This window comes from Typopeltis vanoorti, chromosome 14 (assembly GCF_054136105.1).
Source record: "Typopeltis vanoorti isolate ZY-2024b chromosome 14, IOZ_Tvanoo_1.0, whole genome shotgun sequence".
Classification (NCBI taxonomy): Eukaryota; Metazoa; Arthropoda; class Arachnida; order Uropygi; family Thelyphonidae; genus Typopeltis; species Typopeltis vanoorti.
In genome coordinates this window covers 76,395,140-76,415,175 of record NC_143562.1, presented here as the reverse complement: position 1 = coordinate 76,415,175, position 20,036 = coordinate 76,395,140, and the positions used below count along the sequence as shown (strand labels likewise).

Below are 20,036 nucleotides of genomic sequence, written 5' to 3'. Positions count from 1 at the left end.
TCATATTATCTCTCTATGTTATCAGAGTACTCAGTATTGTTGCATTCTCACTACTCATTCTTGTTCACTAATACATCACTGCCCATTAAACTCCCTACCGGCCAAGGTTAATGAAAGATTGAGATCAAATTGCACATGTTAATCAACGGGTGTTACAGAATCATACAGAAATCATACTAAATCTCTCGTTCAGATTTAGCTGGATGTCTATAGATATCATGGCCAGTTGGACTCTCCATTCAAGTCATACCACACACAGACACTCACTCCTTCCGTCTGCCTTAAAAATCTATAGCATATCGGCATAATCCAATGCATGCATGTAGCACCCCTCAAATTTCACAAAATGATTAAATTAAAAATTTAATTCGTGAATAGACAGAGCAGCCACCATCTTGTTTGCGATTTAAAGTTTAAAGACTTTTGTGAGAAAACTGAAACAAAGTCCACACACACACACACACACTACAAGCACACAACTTCTACAGCAACTTTCAGGATTAAATTTACACTTAAGCTTCAAGCTAACAATGTTACCTTGTATGTGGTGTATATTTCTCATCATCCTGCATAGAAAGAATTATCTAGACTTCAGTAGAGCATATGCCATTGCAAGCAATGAAGAAAGAATAACACAATATGTTTACCTACATTAAAGACGTGCTCAGAAATGGATATGATGCTAATTCACCAAATTGAAAGTTATACTCGGTACTCACAAACAGCAATAAACATCAAGCTGATAACTATAGAGGTTGCAGTGATTCTCTATATGCATAAAGTATGTGCCCAGTAAATGAACACATTTTAAAGAATTCGATTAAAGTGGCCTTTGTGCTCTTAAAAATTCTTAGATCCTTGTTTCATTTGCACTCACTGAAGAAATCAGCAGGCCAGGTATAGACCTCACATTCTAAGTTCACTATTGTACATATGGGAAAAACAGGTCACAAAATTAGTGTTTTCCACACTTCAGAGGAGGAACAAGGATTTCTGGGACAACAATTACATAAGATCTAAAGAAGTGGTAATATGTATTGCAACATGATATAACAAGAATCAAGGGACGTCAATTTGATATAATGTTCTGATCAAGCAGTTTATTATAGATGAAATGGATAAGTTAAAACCTAGCCACCTATGTGACATGTTTCCAGATGTTAACTGATAAATCCTTATTGCCCTTGACCATTTTGTTTAATTTGAGCCTCTGGTCTGGGTCAGTCCCAAGGGGGGTGGAAAGAGGGGAAAATAGTTCCGCTTCATAAAGGTGGTTCAAAGGCTGCTGCTGAAAATTACCGGCCAATCAGCATAACAGGAATCATTATCAATCAAGCAGTTTATTTTAGATTCTTGGTCTCTTGGAGAAAATAGTCAAGAGGAAAATACAAGATTGGATAGATGAAAATGGGATACTGTATCGGGACAGCATGGTTTTGTGAAGGGTAGGTCATACCTCAGTAACTTGCTCACGTATTATAACACAGTGACGGCTGAACGATAAGGGTAATGGGTTTATTTACAGTGATTCTACTGGACCTTGCTAAGGCCTTTGACAGGATACCACATGGAATTCTAATCAGTAAATTGCTGCATATGGGGATGGATATAGGGTTGGTGAGATGGATAGGAGGGTGGTTGACGGAGAGATATCAGAGAGTGGTTTATTCAGGAGTAGAGTCCACAAGAAGGATCTGTTCTTGGACCACTGCTGTTTAATTTGTTTGTTAATGATATAGGAAAGGATCTGAGAGGAACAGTTCATTTGTTTGCAGATGATGCAAAGTTGGGTAGGGCAATAGTGAATGCAGATGATATCAAAATTTTGCAAGATGATTTGGATAGATTGGGGGTCTGGGCTAAGGAGAATGGATGTCAATTTAATGTGGCAAAATGTAAAGTTATGCATTTTGGGGTGAAAAGATTAGCAGCAGTTTACTACATTGGTGGAATTGTACTCCAGGAAATTGATGAGGCACGAGATTTAGGAGTGTTTGTGGATAAGGAGTTGAAGTTTAGGGGGCACATTGCAAAAGTGGCCAAATCAGCTCATCAAATCAATTGGTTGCTGAAGAATACGTTGACAAGCAGGTTATTGTTCCTCTGTATCGAGCCTTGATAAGACCCCATCTCGACTACTGTGCCCAGATTTGGTCACCTAAGTTTCTTCTTGATGGGGAGGAGGTTGAGAGGATCCAGAGGCGAGTGACCAAGATGATAGCAGGTCTATGGAATGAACCTTATGAGAACAGGTTGAGGATTTGTGGGTTGCAAAAATTGGTTGATAGGCAGAGGAGGGGAGATATGATTGAGATATTCAAATTACTGAAGGGTTTCTATAAAATTAATTCAGAAGATATTTTTGAGAACAGGGCTGGTTATGGGAGGACTAGGGGCATCCATGGATACTGAGCAGAAGTGTGGTTAGTAAGGTTGTTAGAGCTGGGTTCTTTACTTTTAGAGTGGTGAATGAGTGGAATGGGCTGCCAGAGTGTGGGGTGGATGCTGTGACAGTGAATGAGTTTAAGGCGAGGTATGATAAATACTGTATGAATGTCGAATAGTTGTGATGAATATGATTTGGGGCCTCCCTCGATTAGTCTAATGACTCCCTGGAGTTGCCCGTAATAATAATTATTATTACTACTTTAATGCATATACATCCAGGTCGGCAGGAAAAAGACCCAGAGGAAGACCAAGATATAGGTGGATTGATGCAGTAAAAAGTGCCTTAGAAGACAGAAATATAAGACCTGATAATATTGGATATTTAACACATCTGACATTTAACAGACTGATTTGGAGGAAAATTGTAGATAGAGTTAGTAATGATGTAAATTTTTCATGTAGTACTATCGTATCCTGTACACCCCTTGAGGGATGTACAGGATACGATAATACAGGAATTTGATGATATTCTCGTTCTTTGATTTGCTTGTTTCTACACACTGATGATGTATTGTTATTTTCAATATGAAATATCTGTATTTTCATTTCATTAAAGTTAATTACTGTGGTTATTATGTAATTTATTGTTTATAGCACAGGATATTGTTGGGAACTTAGATCTCTTCGGGTCCTACATGTGGAACCATAGTATATATAGCACTGTTTTTAGTGCAAGGTTATGGGGGAAAATATAAATAAAATAAAATTACATTTCATGGGTGGGATTCACATATTAAAAAATGACACCAAGAATTAGCTCATCTTGTACATTTCTAAATGCTTATTAATGTCAAGCATTTTCCTCCCATTCGTGATATCCTCCTTATTTATAATATAATTCTACCATTGATGCTATCTGTTTATTTCTTCTCAGGACTCTCACTGTAGTTTTCAGATTTTCTTCATTAAAAAAAAATTAAAAAGGACTTAAAACACCTGAACCTGAGATAAGATATTGCTGTGTGAATAACAGGAACATCACATTTTTTTTTTGCTGACCAGATACTAACAAGATATAAGTTTGCATTTAATAATATTATGCAATCTTGTAGCTTATTAATCACAGAATTTACATACGAGGAAGCATTAATCTTGTTCTGTAACAGGTTTTTTTTTTTAACTTGATTAAAAAGTATTTAACAAGAAATTGTATTCTTGTTTTCATCCTTTATCCAAGCATGAGCACACAAAAGTTGCACATGACTTAATATCATGATTATGCTATTTGTATATAGAGTTATTCATCATCCTGGTATCCCATAATGGAAAGGATCACTGCTCAGAAGTTTCAACTTCGAGATCTGATCAGTGGGAGCTAGACTGTGAAGGTAATAGGAGCTAAATCAATATAGAAGTTATACTTTTTTTCCATATACAACAAGCAGAATTCTGTATCATCATGTTATTAAAATAACATGATGATACAGAATAATAAAAAAAAATACTGTATTTTAATAAAATTATTAAAATACAGTACTTTGGATTAGAGATAGTTCTAGGAATTTTTTTTTTTAACTTTAAAAGGGATAAACGATAAAAACAATTATATAATTTCTTGAGTATAATTTATAATCTTGTTCCCTCCCACTTTGCAAGAAGGTAAAGTTTGTGTTGTCCAGGTCTCCTGTATAAAACACTTTTATTTTATTTTGATTTTGTTAGTGAGAGTCCTGCTGTAGAGACCAAACACACTGTCTGAACTGCATATATTATATCACAGCAATAATGACAATACTTGTCATTATTGTTGTGATATAATATAATGTGTAAAGGAAATATTTTAGTAATAAATAATAAAAACAGTATATTTTTAAATATAATTACATCACTATTTATTGTTATTAACAACAAACCTCAATGGAGTCAATACTCATTGTAGTAGGTATCACTCAAACAACATATTGTATCAAGCCTTAAACTCATTCACAATACACTCCAGTAATGTATTCCACTTATTCACAACTCTACATATAAAAACTCTACTTGTCTTTACTTCCTTACATAACTTCTAGAGATGCTTTTTCATTTCCCTCACCTTCCACTTTATATATAATCCATTCTATATTAATCCTATAAAATTCCCTCATCAATTTGAATGTTACTATCATACCATCACTTTCTGCCGATCTATTTCATTTTGCAATTTAATGAATGCTTGTTTTCGTTCCAGCATTACTCACCGTTTAGGAAAAATCATGCGACCTGTTCAGATGGTCATTCGTTTATTTCTACAAGGTTGTACAAATAGGCCTTTCTTTCATATTGTAGCTGCTCCAAGATTTACACATTGTAAAGGAACACCAACAGAACAGATTGGAAGTTATGACCCTATGCCAAATGAAAAGGATGAAATTCTTGTTGCTATTAATATTGAAAGGTTACAGTACTGGCTAGGGTATGGAGCTCGATGTAGTGTGCCAGTTGCTGAGTTGCTTGGTTAGTGCAGTTTATATGTAAATTTCAGAATTAATTATACCTTACTTATATTTGAGTTTAATATTCCTATTAACTAGAATTTAATAAAATGTAATGCAGAATAATGAATTTTCTTGGTGCATAATCAACAGATGAATTTTTTCCAGATTCATTTATTGATTGTGATTGATTAAAATGAGTAGATGAATTTGATTAAAAATAGAATTAAGGGTCAAAGCTGTATAACTGAGAGGAGACCTCCACATAGCCTTTAAAGGAATGCGGAGAACCGACCAGGGCTTCTGACCTAATGTCCAATCCTCACCTTCTCGTGGTGCACCCTGTTGGGTATCTACTTGGATACTGAATGGACGAGGATGGGCTGGCAATTTGGGATTTAGCCGACCAAATTGTATTCTTATTGGTTAAACCAAAATATAGAATGATGGTACAACATGAAAAATTTCATGCCGGCTGGGGCGTCGCCTGGTTAAACAAGGCCCCCGTTGTTTTCACCAGGGAACCAGGGCGAACAGCAAAAAGTCAGCTACTGGAACAAATCTGAAAATAAACCCCAACTCAACATCACCAGAGTTAAAGATCGGTACTATCAACGTAAGAAGCCTGAATGGCAAAGAAATGGAGCTAGCTGAGGAATTAGATAAGTACCAGATCGACATAATAGGGGTGACTGAAACAAAAAAGACGAAAACTGGTGAGATCTTTCTGAGCAATAAATACAAAATGTTATATTCAGGCAATGACAATCAAGGAAAAGAAGGAGTAGCCATAGTATTCAACACAAAAAGAGTCTAATCTTCTTGAATGGCAGTCAGTCTCAAGTAGAGTAATGTGGGCAAATATGAGAATGGGGAACTGGACAATGAGACTTATTTGTGCCTATGGTCCCACAGAAGGTTCTACTAAGGTAGAAGTGGAGGACTTTTTTTAGGCTTTATCAAAAGCAACTGACACAATGAAAAATGAAAAGTTGGTCCTTGTTGGGGATCTAAATAGCAGAGTTGGAAATGATTGTGAGACATACAAAAATATTTTGGGAAAATTTGGAGAAAAGAGCAAAGCTAATAATAATGGCAAATATCTGTTGGATTTCTGCTCAGGACATGGACTGGTTATTACTAACACCATGTTCCAACATAAAAATGTGCACAAATTCACATGGAGAGAAGAGGCTAGGAATAAGAAAAGTCTCATTGACTATGTTATTGTTGATAGTGATGTTTTCTCCCTGGTGCAGGACACCAGAGTGTACAGAGGATTTGAAATTGGAAGTTATCACTATTTAGTCTTGAGCAGGATAAAATTGAATTTCATATTGAAAAGAATAACATGTAAGAAAGTTTTAAAGCGAATAAAAGTTGAGCAGCTCTCAGATGTGAGCTGTAGATTAAAATACACAAAGATTATTGAAGAAAAAATGAAAGAGTTTGAGAACAGGAATCAAACCTTGGAGATTCAGTGGCAAACTCTGAAGAAAACATTGATTGATTCTGCCAGAGAGGCATGTGGTGAGGTTGTCTGTAAGGATAAAAAAATCAGAACTCACTGGTGGACACAGGAAGTTAAAGAGGCAGTGAAGGAAAATAAGAAAGCATACCAAAAGTTCCTGTCAAATAAGTCAGCTTGTGCTCTTAGAGAATATAGAGACAAATGCAAGAATGCTAAACACTGTGTAAAACTAGCTAAACAAAAGTCATGGGAGGACTTTGGCAAGAATATAGAAAATAAATATCAAGAGGGTGGCAAAATATTCTGGAGGTTGTTGAAGAAGCTTAAGAATGGAGGAAAGAGTGCTGTAAAAGTAGTTAGAGATGATAAAGGTGACATGAAAACAGGAGAAAAAGATATCCTTGAAGTATGGAGTAATTACTTTGAAAAACTGCTAAATGAAAGAAGCAGTGATGACAGCACAGTGGTAAAAAACACTGACCAGGCATGTAGTCAGGAATACATATCCATACTTGAAGTAGAAAAAGCCATCAAAGGCTTGAAATGTGGAAAGGCAGCAGGAGTAGATGATATTCGACCAGAAATGTTGAAGTATGGTGGTATAAGAGTCTTACAGTGGCTGCACTGCATAGTTCAGAAAGCCTGGACAGAGGAATGAATTCCCGATGATTGGAGTAGAGCTCTCATAGTACCCATATATAAAAAGGGAAATAAAACTGCATGTGAGAATTACAGAGGTATTTCCCTACTGAGTGTTCCTGGTAAGATCTATGCAAGTACACTTGAGAAACGGTTGAGAAGAATTGTGGAAGAAAAGCTTGGTGAAGAACAAGCTGGATTCAGGCCAAATAGAGGCTGTCAGGATCAGATCTTCACTTTACGACAAATAGTCGAGAAAGCATGGGAATATAACAAAGATCTGTATTTAAGTTTTGTTGATCTGGAAAAGGCATATGACAAGGTGCCAAGAGAGAAGCTATTCAATACGCTGCAGTTATGGTGTCAATGGGGCATTATATCAAGCAATACTTAGTCTTTATTTGAGTTGTAAGTCAGCAGTTAGAATTGAAGGAAGTACAGGAAGATGGTTTAATGTTAAATCTGGTGTGAGACAAGGATGTACATTATCCCCTCTGTTATTCATTATCTATATGGATCACATTATGAAGGAAAGTGGTATTAAACATGATATCAAAATTGGAGATGTTAATGTCAGCTCTTTGCTTTATGCGGATGATGTTATACTTCTAAATAAATCCGCTACAAGTCTGCAAGATTCTCTGACTAAATTGAATAGCTGTTGTAATAGATATGGTATGAAGGTCAGCAATAAAAAGACAAAGACAATGAAAATAGGCAGAATCATTGAAAATGTCAACTGTGTTGTGAATGGAGAACCTTTGGAACAAGTAAAACATTTCAGCTATTTAAGCACGATTTTTACTGAAGATGGTAAATTAAATATATAGAAATAGACAACAGAATCAGCAAAGCTGGTATGGTGGGAAGTCAATTGAATAAATTCATATGGAATAAGAGAGAAATTAGTCGGAACACTAAATTAGCTGTATACAAGACAGTGTTCAAACCCGTTTTAACTTATGGATCCGAGAGCTGGGTCAAAAGTAAAACACTTGACCAAAGACTAGAGACCACAGATATGAGAGTCCTGAGAAAGATTATAGGCGTGAACAGATGGCATCAATGGCAGTATCATATTAAAAACGAGGATATTAGGAAAGAACTTGACATTGTCAGCATCCAGGAATGCGTTAGCAGAGGTAATCTCAGGTGGTATGGTCACTTAAATAGAATGGGCGAGGAAAGATTAGCAAAACAAGTGTTCTCTGCCAGGTTGGCAGGAAAACGACCCAGAGGAAGACCAAGATATAGGTGGATTGATATGGTACAAAGTGCTTTAGACCAGTGCTTCCCAAACTTCTAGATGTCAGGGCCCCCTTTGGAAAAATTAAAATATTTCACGCCCCCCCCCCTCGAAAAAAATCGTGATATAGACATATATTATTAGAATATTTATTGTATTTATATTCGATATAAAACATACACAGCGAATATTGCAAAAATCAAATGCAAATATTACATTTTTAGCATCTTACATACACATTTGACATGGCACGTTATCTCATATTTTTATATAGACAGATATATTGTTATTGCACATTTGCAGTACAAGCACATGAAACGTAAAACGATTAGTAATAAAGAAAGAATTAAAAACATAAAACAAGGTTAATAACAATTTAGTGTGATGGATATGTGTTTCAATACTGTTGCATATAAAGTCAGTATCAGGTGAAATATTTGAAACTGCAATTCTTAGATTTCTGCTTTGAAATGAAACTTATATGAATAAGCATATATTTACTAATATTCATTCAGCGCCGAAATACGCAGGAAGCAAAATTTGTGAACCCGCACCAATGTATGATTTTTTCCATTAAATATAAAAAATAACAAAAAAGAAATAATAAAAATTAAATATGTTTCTTTTAAGATAAAAAAAATCTACTTAGTCTAAAACATTTTAAATTTGTTTTCATTATTTCACGGCCCCCTCAACAAAACCTACGGCCCCCAAGAGGGCCGCAGCCCACAGTTTGGGAAGCGCTGCTTTAGACGATAGAAATATAAGATCTGATAATGTTGGAGTGTTGACAAGTAACAGACTGATTTGGAGGAAAATTGTAGATAGGAAATTAATAATGATGTAATTTTTTTCATGTAGTACTATCATATCCTGTACACCCCTTGAGGGTACATAGCAGGAATTTGATGATGATGATTGTTTTTTTATTAAAAATTAAGTGATTTTAATTTCATTAAAATCAACACATGAATTTGTTGATGTTTGTTACCTCCACAATTAACATGATATCTTTATAGAGGACAAACATTACTAGAAAATACACATTGAAATTAACAGAACACTTAGATAACATGGTGTAGCTTATAGTAAAGGATAATAAAATCTACTGTGGTATATAAATAAATTACTTTATAGTCTATAAAGGGGCCCAGGTGCAAGTAACCTTTCGGGACCCTAAAATATTTTTGAAAGGTAAAAATTAAAGGATTCAAAATAAACGTATTGTAAAACCTCTTACCTGCAAATGATTTTGGCACAGGAAAACAAAAAAAAACACATTTGAAATATAACAGGTTAACATAACGTTTACTGAACACAAAGCAAAAGTATTAAATAATTAAAATAATTAAATATTTAACACAAACAAAAGTAACCTGGCTTACCAATTAGCGCACAAAAACTATTTACAATTATTGTTTAAAGTAATAAAAAAATTAATTTAAGCACATGAAAAAATAAATAGGTTTACTATTTAGGGGCCTAGTTTTACTAACACATATATTGCTTAATATGTATTTATTTAAATATGCGATTTTTTTTTTTTTTGCTATGTCATTAATCATTTCCGAAAAATTACAATTTTTGGCAATTTCCTTTTCGATGCTTAATATAGCAAGTGCATTTAAGCATTCTTCGCACATACTTGACCGAAGATAATTCTTTATCAATTTTAATTTGCTAAAAGAACACTCTGCACTTGCTATAGTAACTGGTAACGTAAAGAAAATTTTCAATACAGTTAGCACATTTGGAAATAGTTCATTATAACTATTATTTGATATATATCGCAATATGTCTTGCGAGTTATTTACATTTTTTTGGTCCAAGATCAATTCTTGTAACAAATCAATTTCCTGGATTAGGTCTTCATTACATCTTGACTATAATATTTTACAAAATTCCTTGAGCAGTTTTCTAGTTAATTTTTTTCTAATGTTTTTATATCAGTGATTAATTTAAAATAAGAAATAACGTTGGGCATATTTTTAAATCTCTCATCTATTTGTACAATAACAGTATCAATAACAATGAAAAAGTGACATCTAAATTCCGCTACTGGGTTTAGTAAAACTTCATCTTCTGCTAGTTCGGAAAATATTCTTTTTTCAGGGAAGTTTTCGGAAATATTCAAGTTTCGTGCTATCATTTTTGCATCATCTAAAAATGTGTTAATTTTTGATCTTAAATTTTGGATTTCATTTTTCATTTTATTCACTAAATTAAAAGCAGAGTCAAGAACAATTGTTTTTGTTTTTGTTTGAAATATTTTGTTGATACTATTAATTTTTGACAATATTGTAAACCACACTGATAAGCTTAAAATAAATGGCATTTCTTGTAATGAATCTAGTTGACTTTTAGCTTCGGATACTGCTGTGTTATTGTTAATTGCACCAATAAATTCTTCTAAGGCATTATAAGTTTGTTCAAACTGTGTATACACTGCTTTGGCTGCGTCTAATTTGGCTTCCCGTCGACTATCACAATGGTTTAAGCATAATATTTAAATGCTTTTGTATAATTTCCCACCTTTTTGTAGATGCAGAAAATACGCAGTATCAACGTTGCAATATTCTGAAAAATTTTTTACAATATATACTACTGGAAGCAGCATCACAAATTATCAAATTAAAAGAATGTGATAAGCAAGGTACATAAATTTCATGAGGGTTTAAACTAATTATTCTAGATTGTACGCGCCTTTATATGTTCCCTTCATATTGCTACCGTTATCGTATGCTTGCCTTCTACAATTCATAATATCTAAATCAAGCTCACCTATTCTTTTTAAAAGCGAATTTGCTAGTCCTTCACCAGTCACATCAGTTACTTCAGTAAATCCTATAAATGACTCATTTATAATTAATTTTTTGTCTACAAAATTTACATATCTAATAATTATTGAAGTGTGTTCCTTGCGAGAAATATCAGGAGTACAATTCATTTGGATACTGTAATATATGGCTGCTTTTATATCGTCTTTAATTTTATTAAGGACTTCATTACCTAATGCAGCAATAATTTCCTCTTGAAATCTATCCGCCAAATGATGCACAATTCTTTTTTTTGTATTTTTAATTCTGTTTACATGATCCATTAGCACAGGATCATATTTACTTAATTCTATTAAACTTAAAAAATTTCCATTATTCGGTGTTCCTATTGTTTCATGGGATCCTCGAAATCACAGATTATTACTTGCTAAATATAGAATTACATCTACAATTCTTTGGAATAGTAATTTTAGACGTTCCGTTTTCTTTATTTATATTAATTTGATTTATTCTGTCAACAGTCAAACTTAAATTAAGCCTTTTTAATAATTCTTTCCAATCAATAAAAGAATTAAAGTGACCAACAGAAAGCTCATGATCTCGAATTACAGATGACAGTTTTCTCCATTTATTAAAACCATATATAAATCGTGTTAATTGATCTTTTCCTCTTCTTTTGGAAAATAATACACAACAAAAGCAAAATACTGAGTCTTGAACTTTTGAGTAAACTAACCAGCTGGGAAGCTGAGTTTCACCATTTTTCATTTTTTTTAAATAGTACGATGTAGAAAATGATCTACCTTCAACGTTCTTAACAAATGCGTCTTGATGATGTTGTTTAGGTCCTGTTTTAACACAATAATCTAAATTTATCAGTTATAATATTTGGCCATAAACCTGGATCATTTATATTCACTTGATCACCATAGTTATTATTGTTTTCATTGTTATTTGCTGTATCCAAAACGTTTGTATAATCAGATGCATCTTTTTCGACGAATACCACAGTTTCTACATTTTAGTTGAAAAGTTGTGTAACTTGTTTGGAGTTTTCTTCTTCAGTTCCAGTTTGAATCGCAACTGCTGAAGTCATAGCAATTTCGTTGTCAGATTTATTTTGTAGCCATGAAAACAAATCTACTTGTGACTTTTTGAGATTTTGCTTATTTTAGGGATGTAGTCGGGCCAGGGTGCTCCAGGGCAACACCCTGGTATTTTTTTAAAAGTATAAAAATTTTTAAATTCATTATAATAAATTATAATAATGAGACTTATAATGCATTTCCAGCTTTCGGTCAAAAAATAGCAGCTTGCACTCTTGTCATTTTCGTTTCAGGAAACAAGACAGTCTCTCTACCATATGGCCGTCGCATATCATAATAATAATAATGCCGCACTTCGTGCTCTGGATTTTTGTTCCCAAAGTAGAGCCCTGGCACTATTTCTTTTAGGACTACACTTCTGCTTTTCTTTTTTCTTTTCTGCTGATTTCCTTTTTTGACACACAGAGGGATACTTTCTTGGCATGGACATTATGGGTTAGGCTTTGCTTGTCGAATAAGTAAATAATATTAAATATTTTTATCCCATGAATTAACAAAAAGTTAAATATGTACTTACTTTTTACAATATTACAAAATTTTAGAAACACTCAAGGAATGTGTTTATTTTTTTTTTGTTTGTTTACTTCAGTACATCAGTTTCACCCTTATCACTATTAACTGAGTTGAAATTAACGTAGTTGAGATCTAATCACGTGCAGACAACACTTCATAATCCTGAATATTGATAATGCATTTCACATAGCTTTAAAAATAACTTGCCGTATTTACTGGAATATAACTGGTCCTCGCGTATAACTCGCACCCCTGATTTTACTTTGCGAAAAAAAGAAATTGAAAATTTTTGCGTAACCTCGCACAGAAAAAAAAGTTTAATCGCGTTCACTTCATGGCGATAGTGACTTGCTTCCCGTGGCAAACCACGTGCCCTCCATACTAGTCAATATATGTCTGCAGATGCAAGTAAAAGCAGGTTGTTTTATTGTATCACCGAATAAGGTACAAGCATTTGCAGTCTGTGTAATATATTTCTCAACAAATAGTGCAATTAGAGACGGCTGAGATAAAAATGGCACTAACTAATGAATCGCATGTCCCTTCCCCCCGAAACTATGCTATTTAGCTGCAAGCAAAACCATATGCTGCACTGGCAAACACTAAAAACTAGATGTGTGGGAGTCTGTCCCCCCAGCTCAAATGCAGAGCGACAATAAAAATCAACAGAAAGTGTTAAAATTCGTGAACGTGTTAAAGCTTGGAAATATATAGTGAATATTATTATGGCACTTTCAGATATTGAATTTGGTTGAAGAGAATTAGCATTTCAATTCAAAAATTGTCTGCTGACTTTTATCTTTGACTCGTGCGATCTTTTGTTAATACCGCACCAATCATATGCACACATATCTTTACTGGCCTAGTACCATTGCTGTCTGTTCATTAGTCATTCGTGAAGGATTGTTCATTAAGCATCTCAAGTCTTGTAAATTACTGCTAATTTTTGTTTGAAATAATGGGAAAGCAGATGGTGCTATTTGAGTAGGATGCACACAAGAAAACTGCTTTCTAGGCAGGAAATAGCAATTGCAATATATGCGAGGATTTTACAAAAAAAACTGAAAACTTTAGTTTCTGAAAATCAATGTAAAGGAAATTTGCTTTTATATCTAATAAGTTCAACATATTAATTGACAATAAATACTTCCAATCCATATTTTAATGACTTACGATTTAATAAAATCCAAATACAAATGCACTTTAGAAAACGAATTCGTTCTTTATGAAACATGAAAAGATACATCAAATGATGGTAAAGGGGTCATGCCACGTCTGGATGCCTGACGAATAATGCAACAACTGACCTGGACAAAACTTGTACATCAGTATATCGTGGAGATATATCGATGGCTTGGAAACAGGATGTTTGTTTCTAATCAAGCTCAATCAAGTTTTATCGTCTTATAGTTCTCTCTTGTTAGTATTTAACTAATTGTAGGCTGATATATCATCCGAACATAAAGAAAATTTGTATTATACTGCACCACTCTATGTTCTGAATTGCATGAACAACTTTGATAAATCAACCTTCAATTGTACCAGGTTATTATAAAGCTGATTTTAGGCTGAGGTTCTCACTATTAAGCAAAGCTCCCACTTTAGGTTCGAAATATTTAATGAGCGGTTCAGTGAAAGAAAATCAGGCAAACTCTAGATTGATCTTAGATAAAAAAAAAAAAACATTTAATGCAGTGTCACATATAATTACATCATAACACAATGTTCCAACAGGGACATTACAATTAAAGGAATATAAAACTTTCATTAAGATACTAGTACATTACTCAGCTGAGCTTAAAATTTATAATTAAAAACTGTATTAACAGATCTTATTCTTGTTACAAAGAACTTCTATCACAACCTCACTCTGACCAATGTTACATCTCAAAACATTTTAAATATCAAATCAGTTCAAGATATTCAGAAAGAATACAACTCATGAGCCATCAGACATTCATTTGTAATTCTCTAAGCTCAGTCAATCAAAATTAGTTCTTGTAAGTTCGAGATTCCTAAATTACAACAAATAGGCTTCTCAATATTCTCGTTCAGTCAGTGAACATTTAATTCAATAATATAGCATTTGTCACTTGAAGAGGGAAAAGTCTTAGCACATCACACATTCAATCTTGACTCAACTAGGAATAAATTACTTTTGGCGGAATTAATTTTCGTTACTTCTCACTAAGTATAGTAAAGGTAATCTTACCAGGATATAGCTTCACATCATAAGGAGATCGAACAACATCTTTAAAGTCCTTGTTGACTTTTAGTTTGTAGTAACACAAACTTAAAAGAATCTTCTATTTCCGCGATTGATTTATAGACTCGGGAGAATATAACCTTTTTGCACTTGGTTTAAATTATCTACCCATTTCTTCCTTTTCTTATACGTATTATTATCCTATGTCCTGCACTTTTCCACTGCTAGGTGTTAGGAAGTTTTGGTGGAAATCCAACTCCGATAAAGGTAAGTTAAAATACCAAGCGATTCCCGGTCTTTTCTATTCCGTTTTTGGCACGTCAAAATCCCCCTTCAATCTCTAGCTACCATTCTCTATATTTCCCCACTTGTTTTTCCTTTTTACTTTCGTTTTCGTGTCCACTTGTTCCTTTTTTTCCGCCAGTAACTGGTTCTCACCGGTTTAGCTCACATCAAACTTGCTTTTCCCTTGGTATATAGTAGTTCACGCTCCAACACACGCTAGAAGAAATTTGCATGATTTCTCATAACAACCAATCAAATGATATCACAAGGAATCTTCTGGATATATTAAAATTACACACATCACAGTTTCTTATATTATTATTAAAGGAATAAAGCAAATAAAATAAATGACACTTTAATACAGAGCCTTTCATATCTATGATATGCCCTAAAATTACATAATAAAAATAACTAACAAAACTCAAAAGGAATTACATGAATAACATTTTATAAGCAAGAGACTAACAAAATAAATTTAAATAAGTCCTGCTTATGATATGGTAGGTCATGTTAATTATGAATGGAGTATTATTAATTATAAATATCTTCATTCACAATTTAACAAAGTGTTGTGAAGGATATCGTCAACAAAAATCCGTCACAAACAGTGCGGGAGATTGCTGCAGTACTGAACATATCCCATACAAGCGTTGGAACCATTTGCACAAGCTGGGATATATTTCAAAACTCAATGTTTGGGTGCTGCATGAATTGACAGGCCAATATGACTGCTCGCATATCCATCTGTGATTCGCTGTGACACTGCCAAGAAAATGACTCATTTTTGAAGCGGATGATTACGGGAGATGAAAAATGGGTCGTGTACGATAATGTGGTGCATAAAAGATCGTGGAGGCGCAAGAGCGAACCGCTGCAAACAACCTCGAAAGTGGGATTGCACCCAAAGAAAATCATGCTCTCTGTATGGTAGGATTATAAAGGTGTTGTCCACTATGAGGTGTTACCATAAGGCAGAATGATTGATTCAACTGTCTATTGCTCACAGTTAACACGATTGGCCCATGCAATTAGCACAAAACGTCCTGAATTGGCAAATTGGAAAGGAGTTGTCTTTCACCACGACAACGCCAGACCCCACACATCGTTAACAACCCAGAGTAAATTGTTGCGTCTTGGCTGGGATGTTTTGCCACATCCTTCGTATTCACTGGACCTGGCACCTTCCGATTACCGCTTATTCCAATCGTTGCAGAATTCTCTGAGAGGAGGCTGTCAAAAGACACCTGGATCAGTTTTTCACCAGTAAGCCTCAGGAGTTTTATGAATGCGGCATAATGAAGTTGGTGGACAGATGGCAAGAGGTCATTGATAAAGAGGATCAATATATAACTGACTAGTATGTATTATATATATTAAATAAAATGTGTTTCGTTCCACTCTGAAAAACCGAACGAACTTATTTGCCAACCCAATAAATTAAAGCATGATTCAACTCAGCATTTAAGACCAAACATACAAATGTCAGAAAGCTTTTTAGAATATAGAAGATAAACATTATGAAGGTAGCAAGATGTTTGGAGGCTGTTTCACATGGAGCTTAGAAATTGAGGAAAGATCACCATAAAAGTCTGGTAATAAAGATGACCAAAAAAATAGTATTCTGGATGTCTGCAATTCTTCATCCTGCTTCAATCTTTGTTCTTCCTTCCATTTAATAACCCAAGTCTCTGACCATAAAAAAAACTATGGGGGAGAATACCATTAACTATATGCTTAAAGTTCATTGGAGAGATGTATATTTTTCCATATATTTGTGAGTTTGGTCATAGTTCACCACCATAGATTTATTCTGTGTTTGATAGTTTCTTCATAATTTAGTCTGTTTTGATTAACACGCCTAAGGAATTAAATTATTATATATAAAAAGTATATTAAATTATCTGTTCTAATTTACATGCTTCCACTTCTAAGTTATATTCTCCTCCATCTCTACTGCTATTGTTATACTAAAATTTATCTGTATTGCATAGTCCTTGTTGTTTTTATATAGATTTTCCTTATTGTCTGTAAATAATACGATATCACTATATATTTTATATGATGTAAATTTTAATTGTTCACAATTATTATCACACTTTCTAGGATAGATATTTGAGAAGTTTTAGCTACTCTGAATATTATTGCTGACATGGTATTTTTATAGTACTGTACTAGAGCATGATATTGAGCATTTTTTCTTCTTTTATTTTTTTGTTTTAAAATTTCAAACAGTTTAGTTCTGCTCACCGAGTCAAATGCTTGTCTATAAAGCAACAATATTGTTTGTTTGTTTTTCCCCATAGCAGTTCAGATAGTTGTAACTAGTATAGATTGCATCATTTATAGATTTTCTCCTAGATCTCATAAAGTTGCTTTAATTCTGCTTTGTATAACTTTTATTTACATGTGTTTGACTTAGTTATTGGTCAATAATTTGCACATCCCTGAATACAGTGTTTTTTATTATTTTTTTTTTTAAGGGAATAATTCTTCCAGTTTCCAATCATTAGGAATTTTGTGATGAAGATCACGAAGCATCTCCAGAACTCTCAGCATTTCATTCCTACCTGGCGCTTTATCCATTTTCATTTGTTTGTTTAGGGTCTTCACTTTAATCATACTCTCCCCACCCCAATAAGATTTAAGGTTTAACTTTTGCAAAAATTTGCTTTAAATGGTCAGTCTACATTTCAGAAATTGTTTAACTTCACCAATAAGATTGCCTCTTATCGTTCATTTTTAGTGGTATTGGTTTGTTTCGAAAGTTCTTTTATTGTGTTCATTTTACACAAATTATGGACTCTACAACCAACTGTGTTATAAATAATTATTTGAATTTCCCGACGGTTTGACTTTCATATTAAGGTCATCACCTGGAGTATGCGCATATATATATATATATATATATATACACACACACACACACACACACACACACACAGAGGCAAGCTAAATTACATTTCACATAGTATGCTAAAATTTTGGCAATGATTTGGATCAAATCATTGTCTCTTCAGCATACTATGTGAAATGTAATTTAGCTTGTCTCTGTATATATAGGTGTAGACTCCAGATGATGACCTTAATATGGAGATCGAAATGTCGGGAAATTAAAATAATTATTTATAACACGGTTGTAGAGTCCATAATTTGTGTAAAATTATGGACTGTATACCAATCTTGTATAATGATAGTTAGCTGCATTCTGACATATTTGATTTTGATTCTCTGTGTAGTTTTATTATTATTTTTTTTTTTATCTTTTTTCTTTTGATGCCTCAGGATACCACTATTACTTTGATAATATGTCACTTATTATTAGGTGTCCCACTTTTTTGTAATGGTTGTTTTGTTGCATCTAGTATTCCATTTTTTCCTTTTTCTCAAAGTTCTGCGTTTTCACTGATTAATTATTATAGTTACAGGGATAGAATGTAAATGGTATTGTATTTTCAGGGAGGATAGAAGGAATAGGACAGGAGGTAGGATATTGCTGATGATAGCTGAAGAATTACAACCAACAAAATTAGAAATTAAATGATTTTAAGTTTTGGGGGAGTTGGTTCATTTGAGGCTGTCTATGTGAGATAGAGGCAAATAAGACAAAATATGTTGTTGGGTACTGCTATAGACCGGGGGGGGGGGATACACAGGAAGATGATGTATTGGCAGATTAGCACAATGAGTGCAGGCTGAACCATTATTATGAGAGACTTTAACTATGGGGACATAGATTGGAGGGAGAAAAGGGGGCATTGTAAGATAGAAGTGGAATTTATACAGTTGCTGAGGAATAATTACATGAAACAACATGTTATTTAGGAGACAAAGGGTTTGAGAGTGCTGGATCTGGTTATATCATCAGAAAATGTATCCGTAATAACCAAAGTAGACACTGCCTCCAATTGGTTGGAGAGAGTAACCATGCAGTCTTGTTCTGGAAAGTTTCTAAATATAGAATTCTCTGTCAAGAAAAGGTTTATGTTGACCTATAATGCTGGTAGTTATGACAGACATCTGGGAGCATTGCCATGGCTTGAGAAGCTACGAAGAAACAATGTCAGTAGTGCATGAGAAGTGGTCAGAGATTGTTTGAGAGAAACAGTATCAGATTGCACAACCAAGATCAGGAGGATAAACCAAGTGGGAATTAAGTGGATGAGTAGAACTACCAAAAAAGAAAACATTGCGGAGGAAATGTAAAGGAAAAAAAGTGATCAGCATACTCGTGACCAGTATAAATTGCGAGCCTAGAGAAAGAAGGGTGACTAGTTTGGTATGAAAGACCAAATCAGATTATGTGAGAAAATTAGTTAAGCAGGCTAAAGTAAACCTAAAACAGTTTTTTTCCTAATTTAGGAAGTAAGAGGAAAACTAACTATGGTACGATGACTTTAAACAGTGCTCATGGCAGGAAGGTGACAGAGGCAAAAGAAATGGTTGAGTTGCTGAATGATCACTTTGCAAAGGTGTATTATCCAGGTGGAGATTTTGTAGTTGCTGATGTGACAGATTCATATCAAAATTGGGATAGATGAGCAGGAGGTATTCAGCATATTAAAAAATACAAATGTGAACACAGCAGTGGGACTGGATGGCATATCAGCTCATGTACTATGTGAATGTGCCAGAGAATTTGCATTGCCATTATTCACTCTAAGTCTCAGCTCTGGCAGGGTTGCAAAGGAATAGAAAGAGGGTAAGATAGTATCATCGCATAAAGATGGCTCCAAGATAGGTAGCAAACTGTAGACACCAATTAATATATCAGGAGTGGTTGTTAAACTATTGGAAAAGTTAGTGAAAGGTAAAATACAACAGTGGATGGATAGGGATGTGATACTCTATAATGTGCAGCATGGCTTTGTAATCAAGAAAAAAATTAATTGGGATGTGCAGACCAGATTGTTTGCATGGAGAGTGATGAATGA

The 20,036-nt window shown here is 34.0% G+C and overlaps 1 protein-coding gene across 2 annotated transcripts in view; it reads left to right on the top strand.

Moving 5' to 3' along the window:
• Positions 1–20,036, top strand: part of mRpS16 (mitochondrial ribosomal protein S16) — a 56,850-nt gene that overhangs the window by 18,447 nt on the left and 18,367 nt on the right. For both annotated transcript variants that reach the window (XM_090404139.1, XM_090404140.1), the window contains exon 2: positions 4,619–4,884. In XM_090404139.1, the coding sequence (XP_090260265.1) occupies positions 4,644–4,884 (241 nt within the window). In that variant the 5' untranslated portion in view covers positions 4,619–4,643. The remainder of the gene's footprint in view (positions 1–4,618; positions 4,885–20,036) is intronic.